The sequence below is a fragment of the Spodoptera frugiperda genome, chromosome 23 (assembly GCF_023101765.2).
Source record: "Spodoptera frugiperda isolate SF20-4 chromosome 23, AGI-APGP_CSIRO_Sfru_2.0, whole genome shotgun sequence".
Classification (NCBI taxonomy): Eukaryota; Metazoa; Arthropoda; class Insecta; order Lepidoptera; family Noctuidae; genus Spodoptera; species Spodoptera frugiperda.
In genome coordinates, this window is record NC_064234.1 from 6,776,472 (window position 1) to 6,799,724 (window position 23,253).

Consider the following 23,253-nt stretch of genomic DNA (forward strand, 5'->3'; position numbering starts at 1 on the left):
AGTATGAGTCAATTACCCCGGGCTGGCTGTGGCGTCGTCGTTGTCGACGACACTGCGCCCGCGCCGCTACCATCATCACCCCATCATTGTTCCATTATGTATGACCAAATAATACTTCATTATTGTATTCTTTATTACATGTGACTTCTTTATTTGCATTTGATTTAATACCAGTGATAATAAAAAAAAAATTAATGTATCATTGGAACAGGTATTTTCAAATATAAATTGTATTTATACTTTCCTATGCAAATAATGTATTTTTATCCTACGACTACATTCCTATTTGGTTTTGCAAAATATTATTAAGATTATAGTTGCTACTAAAGGTCAGAAGCTAATTGCGAACAGTTTATTACTTTATTTATAAGTATTCTATAGAAATATCAGTGCAATTGTGTGGCAGAGTATTATTACCACGAATAAGCAAGCATGACATACAGGCCGTGTGATCCGGACGCTCTCAATCGTGGGTGACCTCGGCTGATTCGGCAACCCGTGCCAAGGCCAAGGTCAATTTGTCGGGTGTGTTCAATTAATAGTTCAATGCGGCGACGCCTGAGCCCCACACAGCGCACTCCACACATACATCACTCTGTGGGGATTGTCAGCGACAATTAGTCCAGCACAGACTACAGGACATTACTGATACAGTGGAAACACAACATATACATTAGCTATATCCACAGTACAATGTTTAAGCTATTTATAGTTTTACATATTTTCGTCCTCTAAAGTTGAATATTAATACGTAAACGGCAACCCGTATGACGCAATCTCAGCGACCTTCGGAACATGGCAAAAAATATAATAAAACACGCAAATGAGAAGCTACAACGACCCCGGCGTGATTCAATACTTAGAGCTCATAAAAATAATGTGTGGTCTAGTCATCAATATTCTTACACCAATTGTATGGATATCCAGTATTTTTGTATTCTGCTGGTGTGACATTATAATTTGAACAATACCGACAGTTGTCTGTGTAGGTTGTCTAATAATGCGAACCTCCAAACATGTGAACGGCCCCGCCGAATAAACTAGGAGCACTTCCTCGTTCGAATATCGGAACATGTCAATGTCAAACTGTGCTGATTTAGCCGCAATGTCAACCTCAAGGTAACACCGACATCAATATGAGGAAAAACGGTTCACTAAAATCTAATTGTATTAAACGAATTCGCACTGTACTTATAAACATAATTAATAACAGTTAATATTACAATTAATTATTATGACTACGAGATCTTTTCAGAATATTAAATTAATGGTTTGTTGAATTTATTTAACCGCAAACATACTTATTTTTAGATTGAAACCGAAAGCCTACCCTTCCCTACGTTTACCTAGTCGTGTAAACACAGAAAAAGTAAACGAATCGGAGTCGTTAATACATACTGCTTGCATACATGGACTGTGACTGATGAAGGAGCCTTTCTCCTTTGGGTCACCTCACCTTGATATTTACATCAAGTCGAGACTTCCTGCTCTGTCTGAGGACATCTGAGTGTATTTACACATCCTACTAAACAACTCTCAATGATTACATTGCAGATTGCTACTTTAGTTCTAACGTGGTACCATGCACGTCATGAAATGGGACAAAGCATGTTTTCCATTGTAGCATGGCGAACGAAATGCGAACGCGCCAACTGGAGCATTTAAATCGGCAAGTGGTCCAAGACACTAGTGAAGCTTTGAGATTGTTTAATGTTCGATGTAGGAGAGGTATTGCGCAGTGGATGTTTGCGTAATCAGAGCATCGCGGCGTACCCCGCGCGGTGATGCACCTCGTTGTATAATATTAGTTAGTCGGTCTCACGTGCGCCCGCGCCGCTGTGCCGCTGCTCCAGTGCGAGCGCTGCAATGCATTGCACTACTCACCTACACTAACTGTGCGCAACTATGAGGAAGTGTATGCCGAACATTTCCTAGTGTTACATTTACTCGCTCTCATTAATGCCATATAGCGCCACTAGCGCCATCCACGCACACTGATCATTTTCAATGTATATTATAAACGAATGATACGGAATTATTACTGTTTTCTCGACAAAAGCTCTTTTTATATTCCAAGATTTGGGTTATGTAAGCATTGAGGACACATAATATAAGTTTCGTGTTAATAATTGATGAAAAAAGTCAACATGTTGTTCTGGATCACTCTGAATGTTCTACATATTCGATGACTTGAACTCGAACTAAATACGTGAAATTTACATTTTGATGAGTTCAAGTTAAATCATCGGCTACCAAAATGTAAACAGATTTTATTTTCAGGAAAATTCAGGTACCTAAATATGCATCAAGTTGAAATGTTCAACGTTGTTATCTTTTTGTTTTAAATTGAATGAAATTGAACATGTGACCACTGACGAATTGATCATGATTCATGAGAAAATTCCGAAATTGAACATTTGCAACGTAATATGAAAGCTGTATGAGGACGTGCCACGCGTCACGGAGCTCCGCGCTGGGGCCGGGGCTCCGGCCACTGCCGCCGCCGAGCCGGGGCTAAGACGCGAAATATTGCGCAGCATTAACTCCTGAAAACGTGTCCGAAGAAAGTTCACGGCCGCGCGTTGACGTTACCACCTGCCGCGCCCCGCGCCCGCGCCCGCACCCGCTCTGACGCTTCCGCCACCCGTCCAGCCTCCCACCGCTCTCTGCTTCGCGCCTACATTGATGCCAATGCCTACCCGATCCATGTTTATTGCTTCCTAGATAAATAACCTCCATTACTGTTACACTCAGGCTCATACGGAACACAATCGGACTGGTCTCTTTTTATAATGATTTAAAACGTGCAATAATTTAAACAAATTATGGTGCAACGTGTTATTATCGATATGAGTCGCTAAATCGAAATCGCTGACGTTTTATCAGTTCGGTATCGCGGTTCAAGGCCTCGTGTCGACCGATAGGCGAGGGTAATATTTATATGTATGAAGGGTGATCGATTCGCTTGTTGTGTTATACCTAGGCTGTCAGCAGGAGCTAGGTGGGCGGCGGGCAGGGGCCGGGGAGGTACCGTGGCCTTGGCTCGTTCGTTGGCCGCGGCTGGCGCGCGGCGCGTGTACCGGTCGCGATAATTTCGGCAGTTGCGCGCACGAGTCTACTGACCCCGTCGTCGTTGTTTGCGACGCAAATGATCCCCTTGACTTTATTTAAATCACCCACTCTGTCAACCGTTCAAATAGATAGTAAATAAATATTTAAATGGCACCAAAAGTCTCTAAATAATCAAATTACAGGTTAAAGTAGCCCATGTATAAACTTCAAATATCACCTTATGAATTAAAGAACCGATGAACCACTTAAAATAAAGTTAGGTACGATTATGCAAATTATTATTGAGCGGTAAAGGCAGAAAATTCTCACGGTTGCTCCCGGAAGACCGTTTTGTATAACCTGAAATACCTACTTGTGAAACCGTCAAGTGTCCAGAACAAATAACAACACTCACAAACTTAGTTTTATTGCTTTTAAATGTAGGGAAGTAATGCTATTGAAGTACCAACGTAGTTCGCGGAGAAAGTGCTGCCCATTACCTATAACCAACTTTCATTTTATAAGAGACCGGTTCCAATAACTTTTTTCTTTGTAGCCCCTCTCTCCGCGTGGTATACTAGCGCTAAGTGCATGTGTCTGCTCATACTGTGTATTGTTAGGGCTTGTGTTGTAGTGATGGTATTGGTGGGATATTACATTATTGAACCTTTAAGCCTTACATCAAATCAAACGAATGTGTCTTTTTTTGAGGGGGGAAAATCATCCAATGACTTTTCCCACCTTGAATGAGGAAAGAGGTAGTATCAGGCTCTTACTGACTAAAAACTACACCGTTCCTACTCCTTCTTTTCGAGCCCGGTAACCGCTAGACAGTCCGCAGCTGCGGGTAAACGATTATGTATAGATTTGAAACATGTGAACTTAAACTGGTGCCCTCCTCATTATGCAAGTACTGTAAGGTTCAGACGCAGTCCATTACAGCGATTAGCATCATTTACTACGGACCACTTTGCGTAGGATGCCATAACCATTATTGGAATTGCTATAATTACACCACAGCAGAGAATAATCTGCTGTCTATACATAATGCCTTCTAATTTAGTCTTTGGTAGCGGGATCCAAGTGTAATATCACGCACAGTGACCTCCTTGTCAACAAAAAATAACAATAAAGCAGTCATTCAACTTGGTGTAAGTATTATTATACGTACTTGGACGCGATGCAAAGTTTTCCATTATTTAACAAAAAGAATGACAATGGTTATTATTGGAGCAGTTTCGATTTTTCGGCAATCAATAATTTGCGTGGTTGGTATTGTGAACACACTTCCTCGTCTCCCAGCTGGCGGAGAAACGTGGCAGCGGCTTGCACCTTGTTATTAGTAAAAAGTGGATCCGTTCAAACATCGATATTTAAATATTTTGGGTCTTTTGTGGTGAATTTTTTTGAAGATGTTATATTATTATGGAGTACACTGGGTTCGCATGCCGTACACAAGCCTGCCGCGTGCCACTCGAGACACTCGACACATGTTTGTTGCTTGTGTTCTGGCAGAGTGACGTAATCGTATGAGTTAACAAATTTATTTAACTGCTAAGAATTGATTGTAAGTATAGGGCTTATGGGACGCATATAATAGTCGCCTGGAAGAGCACTAGGGAGGTGGGACTGGTGAAGTCGGCGACCGCGCGCGCGTGCACTCAACTCCACAAGTGCGTGTAACGGTGCACCACGTTCTTGGTGTGCCACTCCACTACCACTACCACATTACTAGGAGTCTAGGCGACGACCCTTCTAGAAAAACTGCTATTACGAATGCACTGTGCCATAAAAATAAACATGAAAACTATGAAGAAATATCATCTACTTACGAAACTTAAAAAATACTGTTGTCCAAAAGCACATAATTATGTTATTGATTGCATGAAAGTCTTCGACCACAATAACAGGAGACCAAAATGTTTATGACTCAGACAACTTTGTAAAGATTTACAAGCCAAATTACCCACTGATGACCATTTCGTTGAAATCTTTACGGAGCATTTAGTTTTTATACTATTATGTTTCTTACATTTCTATTGTCTTGTAGGTCTTTTCTCTCAAAAGAAAGATGGTTATTGTTTCGATGTCACTAGTATTTTGAATGGGCTGAGACAGATTTAGGTTAAGGGATATTATTACCAGTTGGACGTAATATCGTGACCCACATTGTCAATGGATCAAGGAGCAACGAGCAAATCTAATACCATCTGCTGAGTAAACAATAGATCAATAGAAATCTGCTAACCCTTACTCACAACTTCCTTTCAACTTCGATTTCAAAGGTTGAAAATTTTTACAATCCGCGTAAAAAATGCAAGCAGAATGGTGTTCTCCTATTGTCAAAAAAATCACGATGCGATTCGACCTACCCTTTCTTTTCATCTCGGATTTCACGAACAGGTAAGGTCCTAGTTTTTGCTGGGTTTACGTTATTGTGCAAGTTTCGCGATATTTAACTCTTCTCAGATGGTGAAAAAATTAAAAATGATTGTTTAATCGAAACCTTTTCGACGACAAAAAACGAAGATTGAATCTTTTACAAAAGTTTTTTAACTTCCTTTTGTCAGAGCGGCTCGTAACCGACGTTCCCAGATCGTCGATGTATTGTGTCGACGCTAAATGATATCGCGGCCGAGGGATGCCCTTACAAATATTCGTCTTAATGATAAAATATCAGCGGGATACCGTGCAATATTTTCACAATATTGTATTCTCATAATTTAGGTTTTATTTTGCGTTTCTTTAAAAAAGAGATATTTACACGTTTGATGTATCGCTTGTAATAATTTTGTCAAAATAGCGTTATTTTAATACTACATTTAGCCGTTATTTTTTAAAGTACGTCTGGTGCAAAAAATAAAGAAAAGTCACAGGGGACATAATTCAACAATGGTCCAGTCAAGTCCGAAGAAATTTCGTACCTTTTTAGTTACATTTCGGTTAAATTATTATATCGTTCACTGCGCACCATAATCAGAACAATAATAATTACTTTTGTGATGTATTGTGGTTATTTACGGTCAAAAGCTCGACGGGACCACTGGACAATTGCACAACCAATGGCATTGTAATTGTGGATGACTTATTCTAAAGAGAGAATTCTTTCCTCAACGTGCAGTGCGAATAGGCGTGGTGCTGGGGCGATGCGAATGTCCATAATATTATGTATGCGTATGGAGTCCAGTTGGCATTAGTAAGCACGATTGCACGACAATCGCGGCGTGATGACGGCAGCTCGCGAGCCGCGAGCCGCGAGCGGGCATAGGGCGAGCCCCGTTAGGACGGGGTGACTGACTCCACCACTGCAACCTGGTGCATTGTGCTCTAACGAGAACACACCATTATGTGCAATCATATCAAGCGAGCTAACTTTACCTCCTTACGGACCAACTTGAGGACGGTTTGTCGCCGAGTGACGATCGGTGCACTTACCTGTAACAAGGAAAAACAAATAGTTAGTCATCTTGCATTCTATTGCTAACTGACAAGTGTAGATCAAAACTCACAGTGACTTATAAAGATGGCCAGGAAAAACACAATGAATTAAACAGTGGTCGTTATTTTTACGGTCTGTGTCGAGGCAAACAACGAGGCCATTCACACTCTACATATCACTTTATATGCTAATATAGGTATTGTTTCTAAGTCAAAGTCGATTAAATGGTTCGCATATATTACTATTAAATAGAAATTTTAAGTGATAAATTTAGTATTTTCCTCGGTTGGCACAGGAAGCGGTAGGGTCAACGCACGAAATGATGTCGTTCACTGCCGAAGGTGGCTACTGAACCTGAAGCGGGCGTCCTTGAGTCCGCCTCCGAATTCGCCAATAACCAACACAGCCATGGTTACTTCACCTCTCGTCGTGCTGTAACGAGCACACACCGCCGCTATATAGCACAAGAATGTTCACCCACACCGACGCGAGCCCGAACGCACACTTTCGGCAACCAACACATGCAAACTCAAGTCAATGAACCGAAATGTGAAAAATAAATCGTAGGTATACGTACTTACGTACATATATGTAAAAATATCGAGTCACATCATTATCAACAATTGCTGGCAAAAATAATTAACTCACATATTACCAGACTTATATCAAAGTTAAGGCATATGACACAGTCCCCTCCGAGTCACGTTTTTAGCGTTACGCAAACATGTGGCTCTGATCTAATTTATTGCATGATGTCTATTCATGACAGCTCAACACATTAATTATCATGTACGTCGAAGGTTGTGATGTAGGGAGTCGTCATAAAATCTCTCTACATCACGTAAATAAACTATAAACAAGGAAGCAGAAATATCAATGTTTGTGCTAAGAATGTTCATTTCACAGAACACAGACCTTCGCAGTCTGACTCATATTTTTGCCAATTAGCACAAGAATCGCTACAAATATAACTCACATACAATACAATACGTTCCTAGTTTCCATTGAATTACGGTTCGACATTGAATTCTTACAATTTGTTTATTATTGTAACGTAATTATTCGGTTATACCATCAAAGATTTCATGGTTTCAAGTTACTTGTTAGTATTTTAGCCTTCAAAAATGTTTATATATAGACACAAATCATATATTTGAGCAGGCAAATCTCAACTCAAAAGCAGGAATGACTAATTTCCGGATAAATTTCTGCGATTAGTAATAGAACAGCCGGTGAGGAACCGAGCCGAGGTCGGCGGGTAATAATAAGATTTATATTTTGTATGCGAGGCCTCGGGCCACTGACCGCTGCCGAATCTCAAGGTCTGCGAGCATCGCGCGGTAAACAAGTGCCGACGTATATACCTCGCCACCGCCACCTATCTACACTCTATAGCACAACACGTACCATTTAGCCTGACTTATTTATCAATTTTACCTACTACACGTGATCTAATGACTGCGTTACCAATTCCAAATTCGACACATTTTTACTGATAAACAACTGTCTTTGAACTATAATCTTAGTATCCGCCTACATCGTACCTACTCTTACGTCAAACATGTTTATTGTTTTCCAGGAATGTACTTATGAAAGAGTCGAGAAATTAGTTTCAATAGTTTCCCTGAAAACACTGTAAAGACGCAATACATGGAAATTTTATATATCCTTGAATTCTAAAATAGACGTAGACTGCCAAAAGTTCAATATCGCTTGTAAATCCAGTTTAATCTTTATACATAAGGGACACGTAGTGAGTAATGTACACCGTACAAAATGTTATAAGTAAGTAGGTATATTGAATTATGTACATGTAGTTCAAACCATTAGTGATTGCTCGAAGCCCCTTTAAGAATAAAATCAGAATAGATTTTTACACTGTATAGGAAGTTGTTGTTGTATATGTAAAACGACCTCACATAAGTTTATTTAACGTACGTTGTTGTTCAACTGTACTATAAAATGATATCATACAGAATTTTCAGTAAACCTATACTGAAAATTCTGGTATGAAACCATACCATGACGTTATCCGTTGCTACGAGGTTGCTACGAAAGTGCTACGCCTCCGTAGCGGCGCGGAATGAAGTGGGGCGGGAGAGAGTGGTCACTGAGCCAGTAATATGAACGAGGCCCAGCCATTTTCGAGTCGAGGTCTCTGGGAAAAGCGACCACAGCTACAATTTGGGGAAATGGTCCATCGGTTACGGGGCCGTACACGCGGCCCACGACACCATTATCAAGCCCCTGTTTCACGAGTCGACAATATATTGCTTTGCTTTTTAAATAATCTAAGTATAACGTCGGCAATTGAATGATAATGATTCTGACTTCACGATTTCATGATTTTATCGTCTATTGTTCCAAAAAAATATATTAATAATGCAATATGAACTTTCTAACAAACAAGTACAACGTACGTGTAGAATTAAATTATTATTTTTATCAAGTTCAATGACATTTTATCATTTCTCCTTGAATTTATCGCTATTGTCTGCTGGCAAATAACTGACATGCCAAAAATGTTGTAGGTACATTTTGCATAAAATAAAATAAAGAAATCTGTTTCTCATCCCACTGGGAAATGTATTAATTGAATACCATTTTTGTTCTTCTTTGTCCTCATCCACCAGATTGTGCTTTAGAGTTGAGTACATATTTGTTCTTTCTCATCGTGGCATGTGAGTTCACGCGAGCATGACGTAATAGGTGTGTGTAATACATGCTAGTAGAAAATAAGAAGTGGCTACTGGCGGCGGTGGCGGCGTGCACATGTCGCAGTCAATGCCCGGGAACTTGATCTTCGGCTATTTGTTCCTGGTTCACGGGTACGTCACCTGCGAGCCGCGGTATCATGCGATCGAGTGTCATACAAATTAGCGCGATTTTCAGGCGATTGCACGACAAAGCGCCGACACTGTCGCATGATGTCGATGCCCTCTTTGAACTTTCCACTCGTTAAACTTGATTATCGACACACGATCAGCGTATTCTCAGCTTATACCGATTATTATGTAACAGGTGGCTAGAGTTTCTAAACGTTATAACATCGGATGCTATTATTTTAAACGAGTTCTTTAAATATAGTAAATATTTTAAGTGTTGTTGTGATTCAAATACCATTTTTCCAGCAACGTCTTACTCTATAAGACGTCGATACATTTCTGTTATTGGCTGTTATTACTTTTAATCCAGACAGATGTTTACACAGATTGCACATGATTTGATCCAAACATTTTCCCACTCCGAGTTCCCTGCATTGTCTTGTAAATTCAATTTGAAGTTATTTTCCTGTCACGTGCAGCTGCTCGTGCACCAAAGCTCGCCAGTATATAGTATTCATTTTCCTATGTGGACTGGCGTATGTAGCCAGCACATAGGTAACGTCCATATACCGGTTTACGTGTACCATAGTTACTCGTAGATAATGTCATTCGCATGCGTGTCGCGTAATCAGACAGGATTCGCACGGTGGCGAGTGCAAGCGATGCATCGCGGGGTGCAACGTGGGAGCGGGACGGAGCGAGTTCAATGGTATTTGATATAGTGCAATGGAGTTCTTTAACCCCTTAGCCTACCTGCGATTCTTGCGAATGAGGCAGTCCGGCCGTTGTCCCTGACTGCACCACTATCAAGCACGTATCTTTATAGGTCGCTGCTAGGCGCTGTACCGACAGCAGATTACTACTACTACTCGTGTACACATTTTGTTCTGTACAATCGCGTTGTTCATCGTATTGTATTTATTCACTACAAATTAATACGAAGTGATTATGGCAATCAGGTACATTTGATTTTAAATTACTGAATCAGTTCTAAAAATACGTTCATGTTGCTTTGTCGAAAGCTTCATCTCTAGATGTAATACACAAATTTCTTAGAATTATATAAAATATCTCATTAAAATTTTAGCGTTATAATAATACGAAAATATAATAAGAGCGCGGAATTTGCGGACTGCAGCGGGTAGTGATGTAACCAACTGAGCATGCCAATCACGTCGGTTAGGAGCTAGTCGCATGTCAACTATAATCTAGGATTTTAAAAATTCGCAGCAGGTGTGTAGGAGGGGATCGCGACGTGAGGGGAAGGGGGGAGGGGGACACTGGACTGGTTTCCGTTGTTTCGCAATAACGCGGGTTCAATGACGCCTCCGTACTTATAATTGCTGGCGTGTCATGAACGTGCACTCGACCCCTTCACTCGAGTTGTGTGCCGGCCCTGAAATCTCTCAACACACTAATGATCACGTAAACTGTTACGCTCTACATACGGTACGGGATAAAAAAGGAGTGAAGCGAACCAGTTCAGTCGATTGTACCAAACCAAGTGTAACCACTCAGCCAGGCACCGATACAACTAAATAGTAATTCATTGATAACGTTCTCGAAAAGACAATTGTTTGTTACATTGCTTCGCTACAATTTAGGACATCGGTGTATTTATTATTAGTTCCTACTGTATGTTTAACACAAATCAACAACTCGCTGTAGATATCGTTGTGTGTAAAATTAGATGTTTTTGGTTCACACACGTTAGGTAAAGTAAATGTTATTTAATTAATATTTAATTTTATTATATATGACACATGACGTCAATTACTTTGGAATTGTTCAGTGGTTTAAAATGAATATACTAAATGTTTCGATGGAACTCTCATACTGCCGAGTCGTTGAACATAAAGCGTGATAGGGAAGGGCACACAAACGCCCAAATAATGATATGCTTACACATACTGACCTACAAAGCCGATAACGAAGAAAGTAAACTGAATCGATAAATAATTCATATCCAGAATAAATAGTGATACTGTTTTGGTATTGACCTCTATATCTATGTTGCTTTACAAATCTAATTCATTTGACTGTTCGAATATATGAAATGCTTTAGTAAAATGTTCTATTCTCTCACCTCGTCCGATAGCTAAGACGCAGAACAAACAGTGAGTAAGTAAAATGTCTTCAAATAGTTAGTCGTGAAAGCTGTAAGTTGAGCGGGTGGCGGCGCCGCGGCGTTGACCTCGCGCCGCGAACGACGACCCACCACAGCTCGCGCTAACTACACACGATACAACCAATTTATACTTCAAATAGTCTAGCTAATAGTCGCACCTGATATAGAACATATTAATAACCGCGCAGGTCCAGAGCTCCGCAGACCGCCACAAAGTAATATCCATAACGAGGAGCAGTAAGTTGCATGTAATTACAATTACACACGCCGATACTATTTATATCTTGCTAATAATTAACATTTTTATTTTATTTGCATACTAAAACTACCGATGTTATTAACGAAGTTATAAGGTAAAAATCGCTAACGTATTCAGTGGATTCACGAAATGATGCATGTGGTAGTGCATAGCTACAGGCACGTTAATGGAGAGTTCAATATTATTAGTTGCAGTGTGGTGTGCAGCGCAATGTGTTTCGTAACATGCGCCCGTGGTCGATGACTCCGAACGTTCTAGTGCTCACATCTCTCCGCGTTACGTAACCGCGAGAAAGTTGACATCCGCTCGTGGAACGTTCCGGCCAACATTTTCAGCCCAGAGTCAACGCACCGCGATGCACCCCAATTAGCACCAGCCGGCGTTGACGCAACGTGCAACTCCCTCAAATAAACAGTAGCGCTGAAGTGCGCAAAACACATACACATGCTGTGACACGCGACATGTCTCCACTACTATCATTTGCGATTACACTCTAAGCTTTTAGCCATTGAAATGTGATATAATCAATTACTTTGATATTTATATTTATTAGATATTATTATCCATTTGTCATCAAGCCTGAAGAAAGTTTCTAGTCTACAAGAAATTATGTCCATAACAACGTTCAGTGAAAACTAAAAGAACTAAGAACATACATATTTCCTGTTATTTTAATTATGATTTTTAATTATGACAAAAGCGATATGATGTGTTGACATTGGTTGTAACATACTCCACTCCTGATATAATAAGCAATAATAATAATAGCTCGAGGCCACAATAAAATGTCATTGTCACAGCGTTATCAAAATCGAGGACATTTTTATATAATTCTGGGTCATTGTACCGAAGCGATGTTTTGTTCAGCTTATCGCAGCTATGCTATCGAGCTAGCAATGTATGTCACTGATAATACAGTGAAGCTTGTTCCTTTGTTTGTTTCAACCAAACTACTTCTACAACATTGATATGCTGTCGCTCGTATCACGAAAGGTAAAGGTTATTTAATTCTTTCTTTTCTTTTTCAAGGAAACAAAGACTTGTAAATTATACACTTTGAGACTAATTTCCCCACATATTATAATAATGAATTATTAATTCATTTACGAACAAATAGCTGGTCGGTCGTTGATTTCGTTACAGCGTAAGAGAATGCCTGTAACCGAAGTGTACGGGATTTATTTAGTCAACGTCTCTAACACATTTATATTTCAAAAGGTCCGTGTCAATGGACTTCTTAGTGAACTGTCATGAGTCAGTGCTTGACGTGTACCAGCACTGTGTAGCAGTGTAGCGGAATCTGCTGTGACAACGACGTTTATAAACTCGGACACAGAACTAAAAATAATTAATCGTGTCCAGTACTAGTTGGAGTGTCTTAGCGAGTAATGCATGAGTATTTAAATGGCAGTGTAAGAGTGACGACATGGCTACTCCGGTGAAACGGAACTGTGTTTGTGAATGACGGAAAACAGTCGAATGCAACATGCAGGCACGTCGGTACGAACACTCGTACATATGCAACTACGCTCGTCGCCAACGAATACCTTAACAAATACTGTAAGGTTGTATAAAATGTTTACCGTAGGCCAACTTTTTGCAATCAACCTCTAGTAAGAAAACAACTCATTGTTGCTAAATTACTAACACCGTTAATAGCAAATTGTATAGCTGACACATTGTTTTTATGAGTTATTTTTGTCATTAATTTTGTTGTCACCTACGCTATACTAGGAATGATACGCTTACAGGCTAAAGAAATAAGAGCTATTGTTGTTCAATAGGTCTTGATACGGCACATATACATTGGTGTATGGTATACATACATATTATAATTATTATACGGTGTTGGAGTGATGTATCGCGATCACGATAAAGCCACGGCGGCGTCGACGTCGAGGGTGACTGACCCACTCATGGTAGATATTTGTACAATTGTGTTTGTAGATTCGCTCCAAGGACGCCGTTTACGTCACCCGAAGTAATCGACTATCATGATAGAGATCATATCATACGAATTTCATCTTTATTATGTTGCAGCAGAGTTTCTTATGCAAATGCCTGGTGATAACTAGCGCTGGATAAAAATATGGATTTGTTAATTCGGAGAGTTGATATTCTAGAGGTCAATAGTACCGGATGAAATCAATAACCATTATTGCGCAGTTCTATAAATACGTATGATAGACCATGGATTAGCTTCAAAATGTTAACAATCTAGTTAGTTATATGGGGATAAACTTGTTATAGATATTGTAGATAAGATCGCGTGCAGTGCTCGTAGCTGAAGTGGAGTCACAGAGTGTCGTACGGCGCGGCGGGTGCGGCGGGCGCAACACCCGCGCGACAATGCGACGACCAGTCGGTCATTAACCCTTCGCACCCGCCGTCGCGGGCGTGCACCCTAACGCACAACCCTCTACCTCACTGTCATAACAAATTCTTCTTTCCTAGGCATCTAAGAGACTCGCCGTCTTTGATTTGAATTCATTACAAGAATGCTCCTCTTGCTGTATAGAGATGTGGGTGTAAAAATGCATTACGTTAGGCTTAAGTAATTAAAGCCTATGATATTACGTGTAAGTACATGCAAAGTCTGATAAAAAGCGTTGCGCAATACACCAGATATCGATAGCGTAACATAAATAGAAGATGCACGATGAACGTGGAACACCTGCATTCATCTTCACGTCACATGGGCTCCCTGTAACCGGATTAAGCCTGATAAATGGGTTAATACCCCGGCTTATTGGAATTATTATGTCTTCAGAAGTATATTGTAATAAAATTCACAGTTAGTTGAATGGACGGTCGAAATATGGCGGAATCGAAGGCTGATCATCAATTCAGGACATGTCATTGGAACCTATAGGCATGCCTGCACAGGATTATTCTAGACTAGACTCATACAGTTACCTAGCTAACGGCATTGCCGTTTCCGTGTTCACACAATCCTATCAACCATGTTGGTTATTAATAATATATTTTTCATTTGTACAAATTATATATAGATTTTAAATTAGCACAACTATACTTATTATAAAAAAAAAAACTTTGTATTGAATTTGTTATTAAGTATTATTTCATAATCAAGAACTTTTTCTGAGACTAAAAATAATGTTATTAAAATAAAACTCGTCTTTTGAGTACCTACATTATTAAAGTTTTTTTTTATTTTATTTTTTGCGAACCCCAACCTCTTTGATTATACCTATAGTTTCTCTAGTAGATACCTCTACAAAAATTATAAAAGAAAAGTAAAAATGAACCACTGAAAATATTTAAAAACGCGTGTAATATACATGTAACGAGCGAGTAATGTAAGGTATGGTGCACATAATATGTGTCGCAGCGCACGCTTTTAGTTTTCGCGCCACAGTTAGCCGATATAGGGGAGTCGTGCACGCATCGGTCGGGCAACGACCGCGGGAACTTGTAACTACATCCGGGGGCTCAGAATCGTATGGACGTAACTGCGCCTTCCAACGAACGCCGGTTACGACGTTCTCTACTCGCGCGCCGTCAACGAGCGCTTTGAACCCACACTCGACAAGGCACAGGCGTTCTTCGCAATACTGATAGACCTTCCGCATTATAACGTGCCTAATATAAATTGACAGCTCACTGCACCCATTACTGTCCCAGTTTGCAGTTTACAACACTATTTCTATAACCGAATACTGCCACGTCATCATTATGCAATGCGCTAATATTGACATCTTCTATTCGATAAATTGAATCACCTCCATTACGAAATTTTTGCCCTTGAATATTTTGTATTGTAAACAATATTACACATCAACAACTGGTGTTATTCTGGCTTCGACCGATCGAGTCCGGAAATGATTTGCACCGCTGTTCCGTTTTGTTTGTATTCGACTATTTTAATATAAATGTATTTAGGAAAGTAGGTTACAATTCGGAAATGTTTTTAAACGCAAATAATATGATGTTTATTTTCAGTTTGAAGTATTTAGGTTGCGGATAGGTAGAAGTAAGTTGTTGTTTTATAAGCTGCTATGTTATGTAATAAAATGAGATTATTAATGTCAAACTTGTAAGCTGTGAATGCCCTTTACCGGAAGACGTCATTGCTATGAACCACGAAGTTATGTTCGGAGAAAGGTCTGAGAAATTTCCCCGAGTTACGACATCGCGGCGAGTCAACCGCTGGAATTAGCGAACGGGCAATACGATGGAAATGGAAAATCGCGAAGTGCAGCGGGGAGTTGGGGCGGCGACGGCTCAGGGGGGGGGAGTCCGGGCATTCGCGTGCACTGGCCTATATGCAGTGCGACGACACCGGCGCCCGGGAGCGATGCACTCTCTAAGTACATACTCGTAGTGCCGCGTACTCGACGCACACTAAGGCACACACCTATTTTTTCTAGGTGCATTTGTGCAGGGCGCCGTCGAGTCTCTCTTTACATAAAAAGTTTACATGAAAGAGGAGACTTTCAAAGCTGAAGAAGATTGAAATGCTGGTACACGCAAAACAAACACGTACGTATTGTATATACTACTGAAGCAGTGTGCAGACTGTCTAGTCAAAGGGTTTTACATGACGAGGGAAGGATCCTTACGGAGTAAAATGATCCTTTGAGTTCTGAAATGATTTTCTTTGCTGCGTAGCTACTTAAAGCTACGTACCTACGATGTCATACTCCGTACTAGTCACATTGGAAACCATGTTTTGCACAGTTCGACAGTATGCAAGATTGCTAATTCTGTTTGAATGTCAAGGTAATGATTAGGTCAACTTTAAACGCCTTGAAACAAAGTAAGGTAATCCAAAATCAGCGTTTCACAGTCACCGGAAATCCCGCCAAGAATCGCCGTCGGTAAGTATGAAAAGCTTTACCTATACAAGTGACTCTGCACTTTACGCATGCAAGTGACGACAGATAACCGTAAAAGTGGAACGGATATTGGTGCATTACAATGGAATATGCATACGTGCAATGAAGCGGGGTGACCGTGCAGTGCCCGGCGCAGGGTGCGCTGACGTGCGCTGTTCCGGTCTGGATGCGGCTGACTCATGCACGCACCACCTAGTGCACGCACCGAGCTGCTCATTAGCTGGCTAAGTACTTACTGGCGCAGCTGGTCATGACATTTTCAATTTTAACGATAATGCCAAGTCAAATTGCTTCACTAAAAGATGGTGCGAATCACCAAAACGGCTGCGAGTGAGAACAAATGGTATCCTGTCTAAAACATCCTCTAGACCAATTCAACAGCAAATAGACGTTTATGACCATGACGCGCTAACTACACACATTCTAGGCCACTCGCTATATTTAACAAATCTCGGAAAGCTTCCTCAAACCTTGGAATTTAATACTGCCAATGTGTTTTAAAATCTTTTAGATACTTCACAGGCAGATGTCTAGGTCGCGTTCACGAATAATATTACAATCTATATTTAATTTAATAAAAATATGGTTTAGGTACATTACTGTTGAAAATTTTTAATTTTATGTCATATGTTGTGGAAAGTGTCATAGGTTATACATTTATAAACCATGTATTTTTATATAACTTAGTTTAAGACCTTATTGTGTAACTGTTTGTTTTCCCAAATAAAGAAAAATAAAATATACCTAATTATGAATATTTTTAATAAACTAGCTGTAGGTATTCCGAAATCATAATTAAGATTATAAAACATGTATAATTATCACGTACCGAAGTATAACGTTAAAGTTACATAACTCCGGATCATAATAAATAAAGATAACACGCATTTAAAGAGCAAAGTTCAATGACCGGTTGCCTTAATTTCAAGTTCAAAAGGTCACAAAAATATTTAATAATAAGTGTTAACAGCTCACCTGCAGTGTGTTGTTGCAGCTGTTTGTTATCACACAACTCCATGATGATACATTGGGAAATAGTTTAAAGTTTGAAATGAAATATTTCAACGAAGTTAGTGTATGTTGTTAGGTTATAACCGGCGCGAGATCCAACAACGGTTTGGCGCGAAAGCAGGCAGCGAACGTGGGGTGAACGCGTGGGTGAGTTACGCGCATGCGCCCCCGTGACGTCAATGGACGACCCCCTTTACACCCACACGACCATAATTTAAAGTTCACTATATTATTAAATTGTCAAATACGATTGTTAAAACAACACTTTCTAGAATTTAATTTAGTTTGAGATAATTGTTGTTGTCAATGACTGAATCTCGTATTTATCAGATAACAATTGCAGAGGTCGTTGACCTGGTATTGCAGGTTTTGATGTGACTATTATTAAGTATACATGTATATTTCAATAAGACAATTTATCGTGGAAAATTTATATCATTTTTGTGAGTGAGTTTAATAATGAGATTCCTAGAATTTGACTTCAGTTTAAAAGTGTTAGATTTATGAGCACTAATCCGATCTAAAACCACTTGAAGTAGGTAATTTACATGGCAGCAGGTAATGTTTGCGGACTGAGAGGAAACGAAGTAACGTGGGCGCGAGGGGTCGGCGCAGTTCACGGCCAAGCGGCGTACCACCCACTGCCACCCTGCCACCCTCCGCCTCGGTCCACGTTGCCTAACCAGAGCCTCGCTATTTTTAGGTCGAAGCTTATATTTGAGTTTAAAAGATAAACTTAGGAATGTAGTTTAAATTATGTAGGCAGCCTTCTCAAAACTCAGAGATACAATTGTTTTGTTAAATCGTTTATCAATTCGGATGTTTGTGTTTTTTTACAATAGCAAAATTATAAATCATATATTTGATTATCTAAGAATATTGCATAAATAAAATATTTAGTCAATTTCGATACTTTTAGTTGTATTCAGTGTAGACGTGATGGATATAAGCCAAAATTGCTGAAGAGAGTGCCTAAATATTTGAAACCATTTTAAACAGCACAATCTTTATTTTTATGTCAATCTTGAAAACATCAAAAAGATAAACGATATAGCAATTTTGTTAGTAGGACTGCTACGCGCTACGGCGATGTAGCCAAGATGTTTTCGTTCGCGCAAGAAGCTAGCGACATCTGTCTAAACTGTTTCAAACGATCTACTCGACGCTAGATGGCGTTGTAGACAATTTGTTTTCCTTGTTTTATTTTTGATTTTAGTCTTCAATATGAGTATAATACACGCTATATAAATGAATTATTATAAATAAAATATAATAACAAAATATTTTTATACTTTTAAAATGAACTTCTGAATTTCAACAATTTTTCTTCCAAGACTTGACTTTACCTACTCATTAGCACAATCTACGTATTGAGAAGCTTAAATAATCTGCAAAATAAATATTTGCAAAAAATACGCCAATTAAATAGTTACAACAAAGCAAGCTCTGGTCATTGGCATTGGACTGGCATTGTGTGCTTCTAACGGTTCTTTTTCATTTAATAGATTATTTCTACACAATTGTACATACACACTTACACAGCTGTATTTTTATACAACTAGCAGATTTGTCTATATTTAGATACTTAAACACGTTTTTGCATTTTTTACATAATTGAAAGGGACGTCCATTTAGCCAAACGGGCTCACTCCCGTAGCGTATTTTATGCAAATGAGCGGTTTCTAATTTTATATAGGTAAATGGATACAGTTCCACTTAAAAACATTGTATTAAAGTAATTTGTCTGGATAAACATCGAGGTCTCGGGCCGATTCTGATACAGTAGGGCACACAATTCGGATGGCCCGGAAAGTTCGGCGGGTAGGTAGGGCTGAGTTCATTGACCTCGCTCCCTAACCTACTCCGGCAGTATTTAGAGCACGTAGGCCGCACTCCCGCTCACCGTCGACACAGCCTGCCGCATCTAGGTCACCACTGACTCATGGTATGACCCACAATACTTAATCATCAGCGGCCAGAGTAAGCGTAACTATTGCTAACGCGCTTTAAACTGACCGTTCCATGTTCGCGAATTTGTTTTCTCAAATTACTCATTGCTCCCTATGAATTCAACAGCATTTTTTTTCACATAAACGATAACATACCGTTCAACTTAGATGCAACCTCTTCTAAGAAGTTATCTATCCGTAAGTACGTTTGTGGCAATGACCGTTTCAGATAAACCTTCACTTAATTCTCACGTAACAAAGTACAAATAGTTGTGTACTTTATCTTCATAGGTAATAGGGTTCATAATGTCTTTCTATTTCATGCCACTGGGCAAGTACCGGGAGGTTTTAAAACTAATGAAATTTAACGACAGTAAAGGTATCAGTAATATCCAATGTTAGAAGCAATAATGTTTTTCTAGGTCAAAATGTTGAACGACGAATTGAAAATAAAAATACACAGAAATTACGATGACGTGTAGCATTGATGTAAAGTCAATGAGTGGGAGATTCAAGGTGCGCTCATATTTTCAAGGCGAAATAATTCAATTGATAGATGGCACACATTCAAATAAAGGTCTCTAGTTTCAATAATATTATTGTACACGGTTGTATTCTTGTAAAATATCACCCTGTGTATCCAACGCCTAGTACCTACCTATATACATAAATAAATCGTGTACATGCGTAACTGTTGCTAGTTTATTGTAAACGCGCGTCAATTGTTATATAATAGTTACAAACTCTTGGCCAAGTCCTTCGTTCGCGGTAATTACAATGTGCTAAGAAGTGAAACAACTGATCGGAGGGTTGTCCCTAATTATTGCAAAATGAATATTACATAACAAAGACATACGGTACCTATTTGTTTATACTATACAATACGTGTGTATCATATTCTCTCTAGGACATGTCTATAGTATTTTACCTTGAGGTGATGACTCCGCCAAAATATTTTTTCTTGATTTTTAATGTGACTGAACTCTAGTTTTCGAAAAACTTGCTCAAAGAAGTGGGCTGTCAAAGTTAGTGCAGTAGATACCAGAAAATCATAAAACTGACTGTGTCACCTTCATTCTATGCCATATAATATAAAGAATAAAAAGTTACATCGAATAAAGTCATGACCCACTATTTAATATATAAAAAATCATTTAGTTAAAATTACGGACAACGTCGAAGTACATGAACGGGTCGCGTATAAAAAATGAGGTAATGAACACAATGTTCGGCACTCTTCTCCGAGTTTAGGTTCGGCGGCGGGTTAGCGGGTTACCAGATAAATGTAACGCGAATTATTAGAACATGGGCTTCTAGGAACATAGACACTCGCGACCTTTAGTACATGCATTACAGTTGCTACTTTGTTTAAAGTAGTTTACGCAGCAGAAGGTTACGATGCGACCTTCTAAAAATATCAAACCAAACGACAATGTCTGTCATCTACTTAAGCGCGAGGCTTGCCTTCAGTGTTTGGTATATATGTATAGTTGTATACGTTATGTAATATTCATCCTGCAGGCAGTAGGTTACAAAGCACCGTTTTTGGTTAGTCATTTCATAAAGCAGTTCTGTTGAAACGATGGGTATTTTCCGCTGAGTGTGCCTGGACGATAGGTCCGCGCGATATGACGCGAGCGCAGATCAAATTGGGGTCAGGGCGGCGCGGGCGTCGACCCGCAGCCTCTCGCGGCTGCCCCCCGCTGCACCCGCGCCCCACCTAGCCCCACCCTGCTTCGCAGCCTTCTACCACTACACCACCCCTACATATTCTCAACCCATTAACTAATTTTCCCTGCCACCTTTGTTTAAGTTTATCATAGAACGTATTAATTGTCTCACTTGGGTACATTTGCCTTGCTTTTTATATTTTTTATCTACTTAAAAATCTGTTTTTAATGCCCAATTAAAGAGCTAAAACCTAATAATATATCGATTATTTTAATAAAGGAGTTCATGTGCCATGTTGTTTCAGCATGTTCTTATTTGGTTAGCGCTTAGTTACACAGATGTTTAATGCAATGTGTATCAGGTTGCATGCAATACAATAATTATTTACGAACTGCCTATTAAACAGATTACCTAATTATTGAAGTACATGCACAAAGCTATTTATTTAATTGTTACGTGTTCGCTCGCACAACTGAATGAAGATGACGTATTAATTAATGATACGAAATGTTATGTATACGATATGCAAAGCTGCGGATACTAGGAACTTTCTTTATACATACATATATGTATTATAAAATATTGCTAATCGATATGAGTTAGAAAACGCGTTCCTATAAACATTCGGTGATTACTTTCAACAGTTAATTTAGCGTTAATTCTGATACGTTTTATTAAGAAACGATTTATTTCTATAATATTCTAATCACGTATCCACTACTAATTGATATATTAATTACTTAGATTTGATTTTGTATTTTTAGTAAGAATGATCAGGTCGTCAGGTGATTGCGAGACATTTGTTGTGTTTAATATTTGAAATGATACAATTAAGGTTACCTACATACTTAGTGTGACGTTACAGGTACGGATTTAGTGTGATTTAAACAGTTATTTGTGTGTGGGGAGCGCGGCGCGGGGCGGCGAGCGTGACCCAATTGCAGCCGGGTGAACGAACTCGAGGCCTTGATCGCAATACCGAGTCCGCGCCGCCCGCACACCCCGCGCCCCGCGCGCCGCCGCGCCGCGTGCTGCCTACGTCACACCGCACGCCACACGCAACACTTTGTTTCATTTATTTGTTTAAAATTCATGCCTCATAAAAATATTAGATTTTTACGGTCACTTGTATGTTTGTAACTACGTGTTACAAACTATGTAGACAATTAATATTGTTTTGATTTATTCAAATTACACATGCTATTGTTCAATGGAATTAACATTAATTGCGAATTTTAATTTTCCCGCCTAAAATAGAGTTGTCAAATGACGTTTCAAAACTGCAATGTATTTTAGACTTTATTTTGGCATTGTGTGTATTTTACAAAATTGTATATGTAAGTGTATGTCAGGTGTTATATAAACGTATACCCATGAAATGAATCGAAGTCTAGAAACTACTATGCCTCTAGCTTATTCTGTCTAGATTCGCACTCAGGAGTAAAAGAGATAGTCAAATGTAGCTAGCGGCTGCGCACGCGGAATAGAGCTTAACTTATGAAATACTGTTTGTCGCTATTCGCGGCTATAGAGATGTCATGAGTGAGAGCGGGACAACAGTATTTCAAGGCTTCGTGTAGATTATTATTAGAGTATCAGCGCTAGGTTATTCTAAGGCGACCTAGATAACGCGCGGGGCCGTTGACCGCGGGCCCTCCGACTGTATGCGCGGCCTCCAAAATAAAATGGCATTCTGCGATGGGCTCCACTTGCGAAACTCGACTCGACCATGATGTCGAGCGCAGATACTCACTCGCACTTCTTTGCGAATAATGCAATTACTATTGATTGACTAATACTATGTATTATTTGAACGTGAACCGCCTTTGCAAAATAATTACGTTAACGAGGTAATTAAATCTTGCATATAATGTTCCTAAGATTGTAGATTTTATTTTCTTTTTATTAAATAGGTCAGGGTCACTTTTATATAGTTTGTTATATGTAATGCAGTTCTATATTCATGCAAAAATCAATACATATAATGAATACGCAAACCAACGTATTTTTTTATAAAAAAAATCGAATTAATAAAATCCTGAAAACTAGTAAAGTCCGTCT

At 39.4% G+C, this 23,253-nt stretch overlaps 1 protein-coding gene across 3 annotated transcripts in view; it reads right to left on the bottom strand.

The window, feature by feature from the left end:
- LOC118267232 (ecdysone-inducible protein E75) overlaps positions 1-23,253 on the bottom strand; it is a 91,950-nt gene that overhangs the window by 18,202 nt on the left and 50,495 nt on the right. Inside the window, exon 1 of one of the 3 annotated variants that reach the window (XM_050703300.1) lies at positions 17,537-17,594. The exons of the other annotated variants lie outside the window; for them this stretch is intronic. Coding sequence (XP_050559257.1) covers positions 17,537-17,579 — 43 coding nt within the window. The 5' untranslated portion in view covers positions 17,580-17,594. Of the gene's footprint in view, positions 1-17,536; positions 17,595-23,253 lie in introns of those variants that run through there. 3 annotated transcript variants of the gene reach the window in all.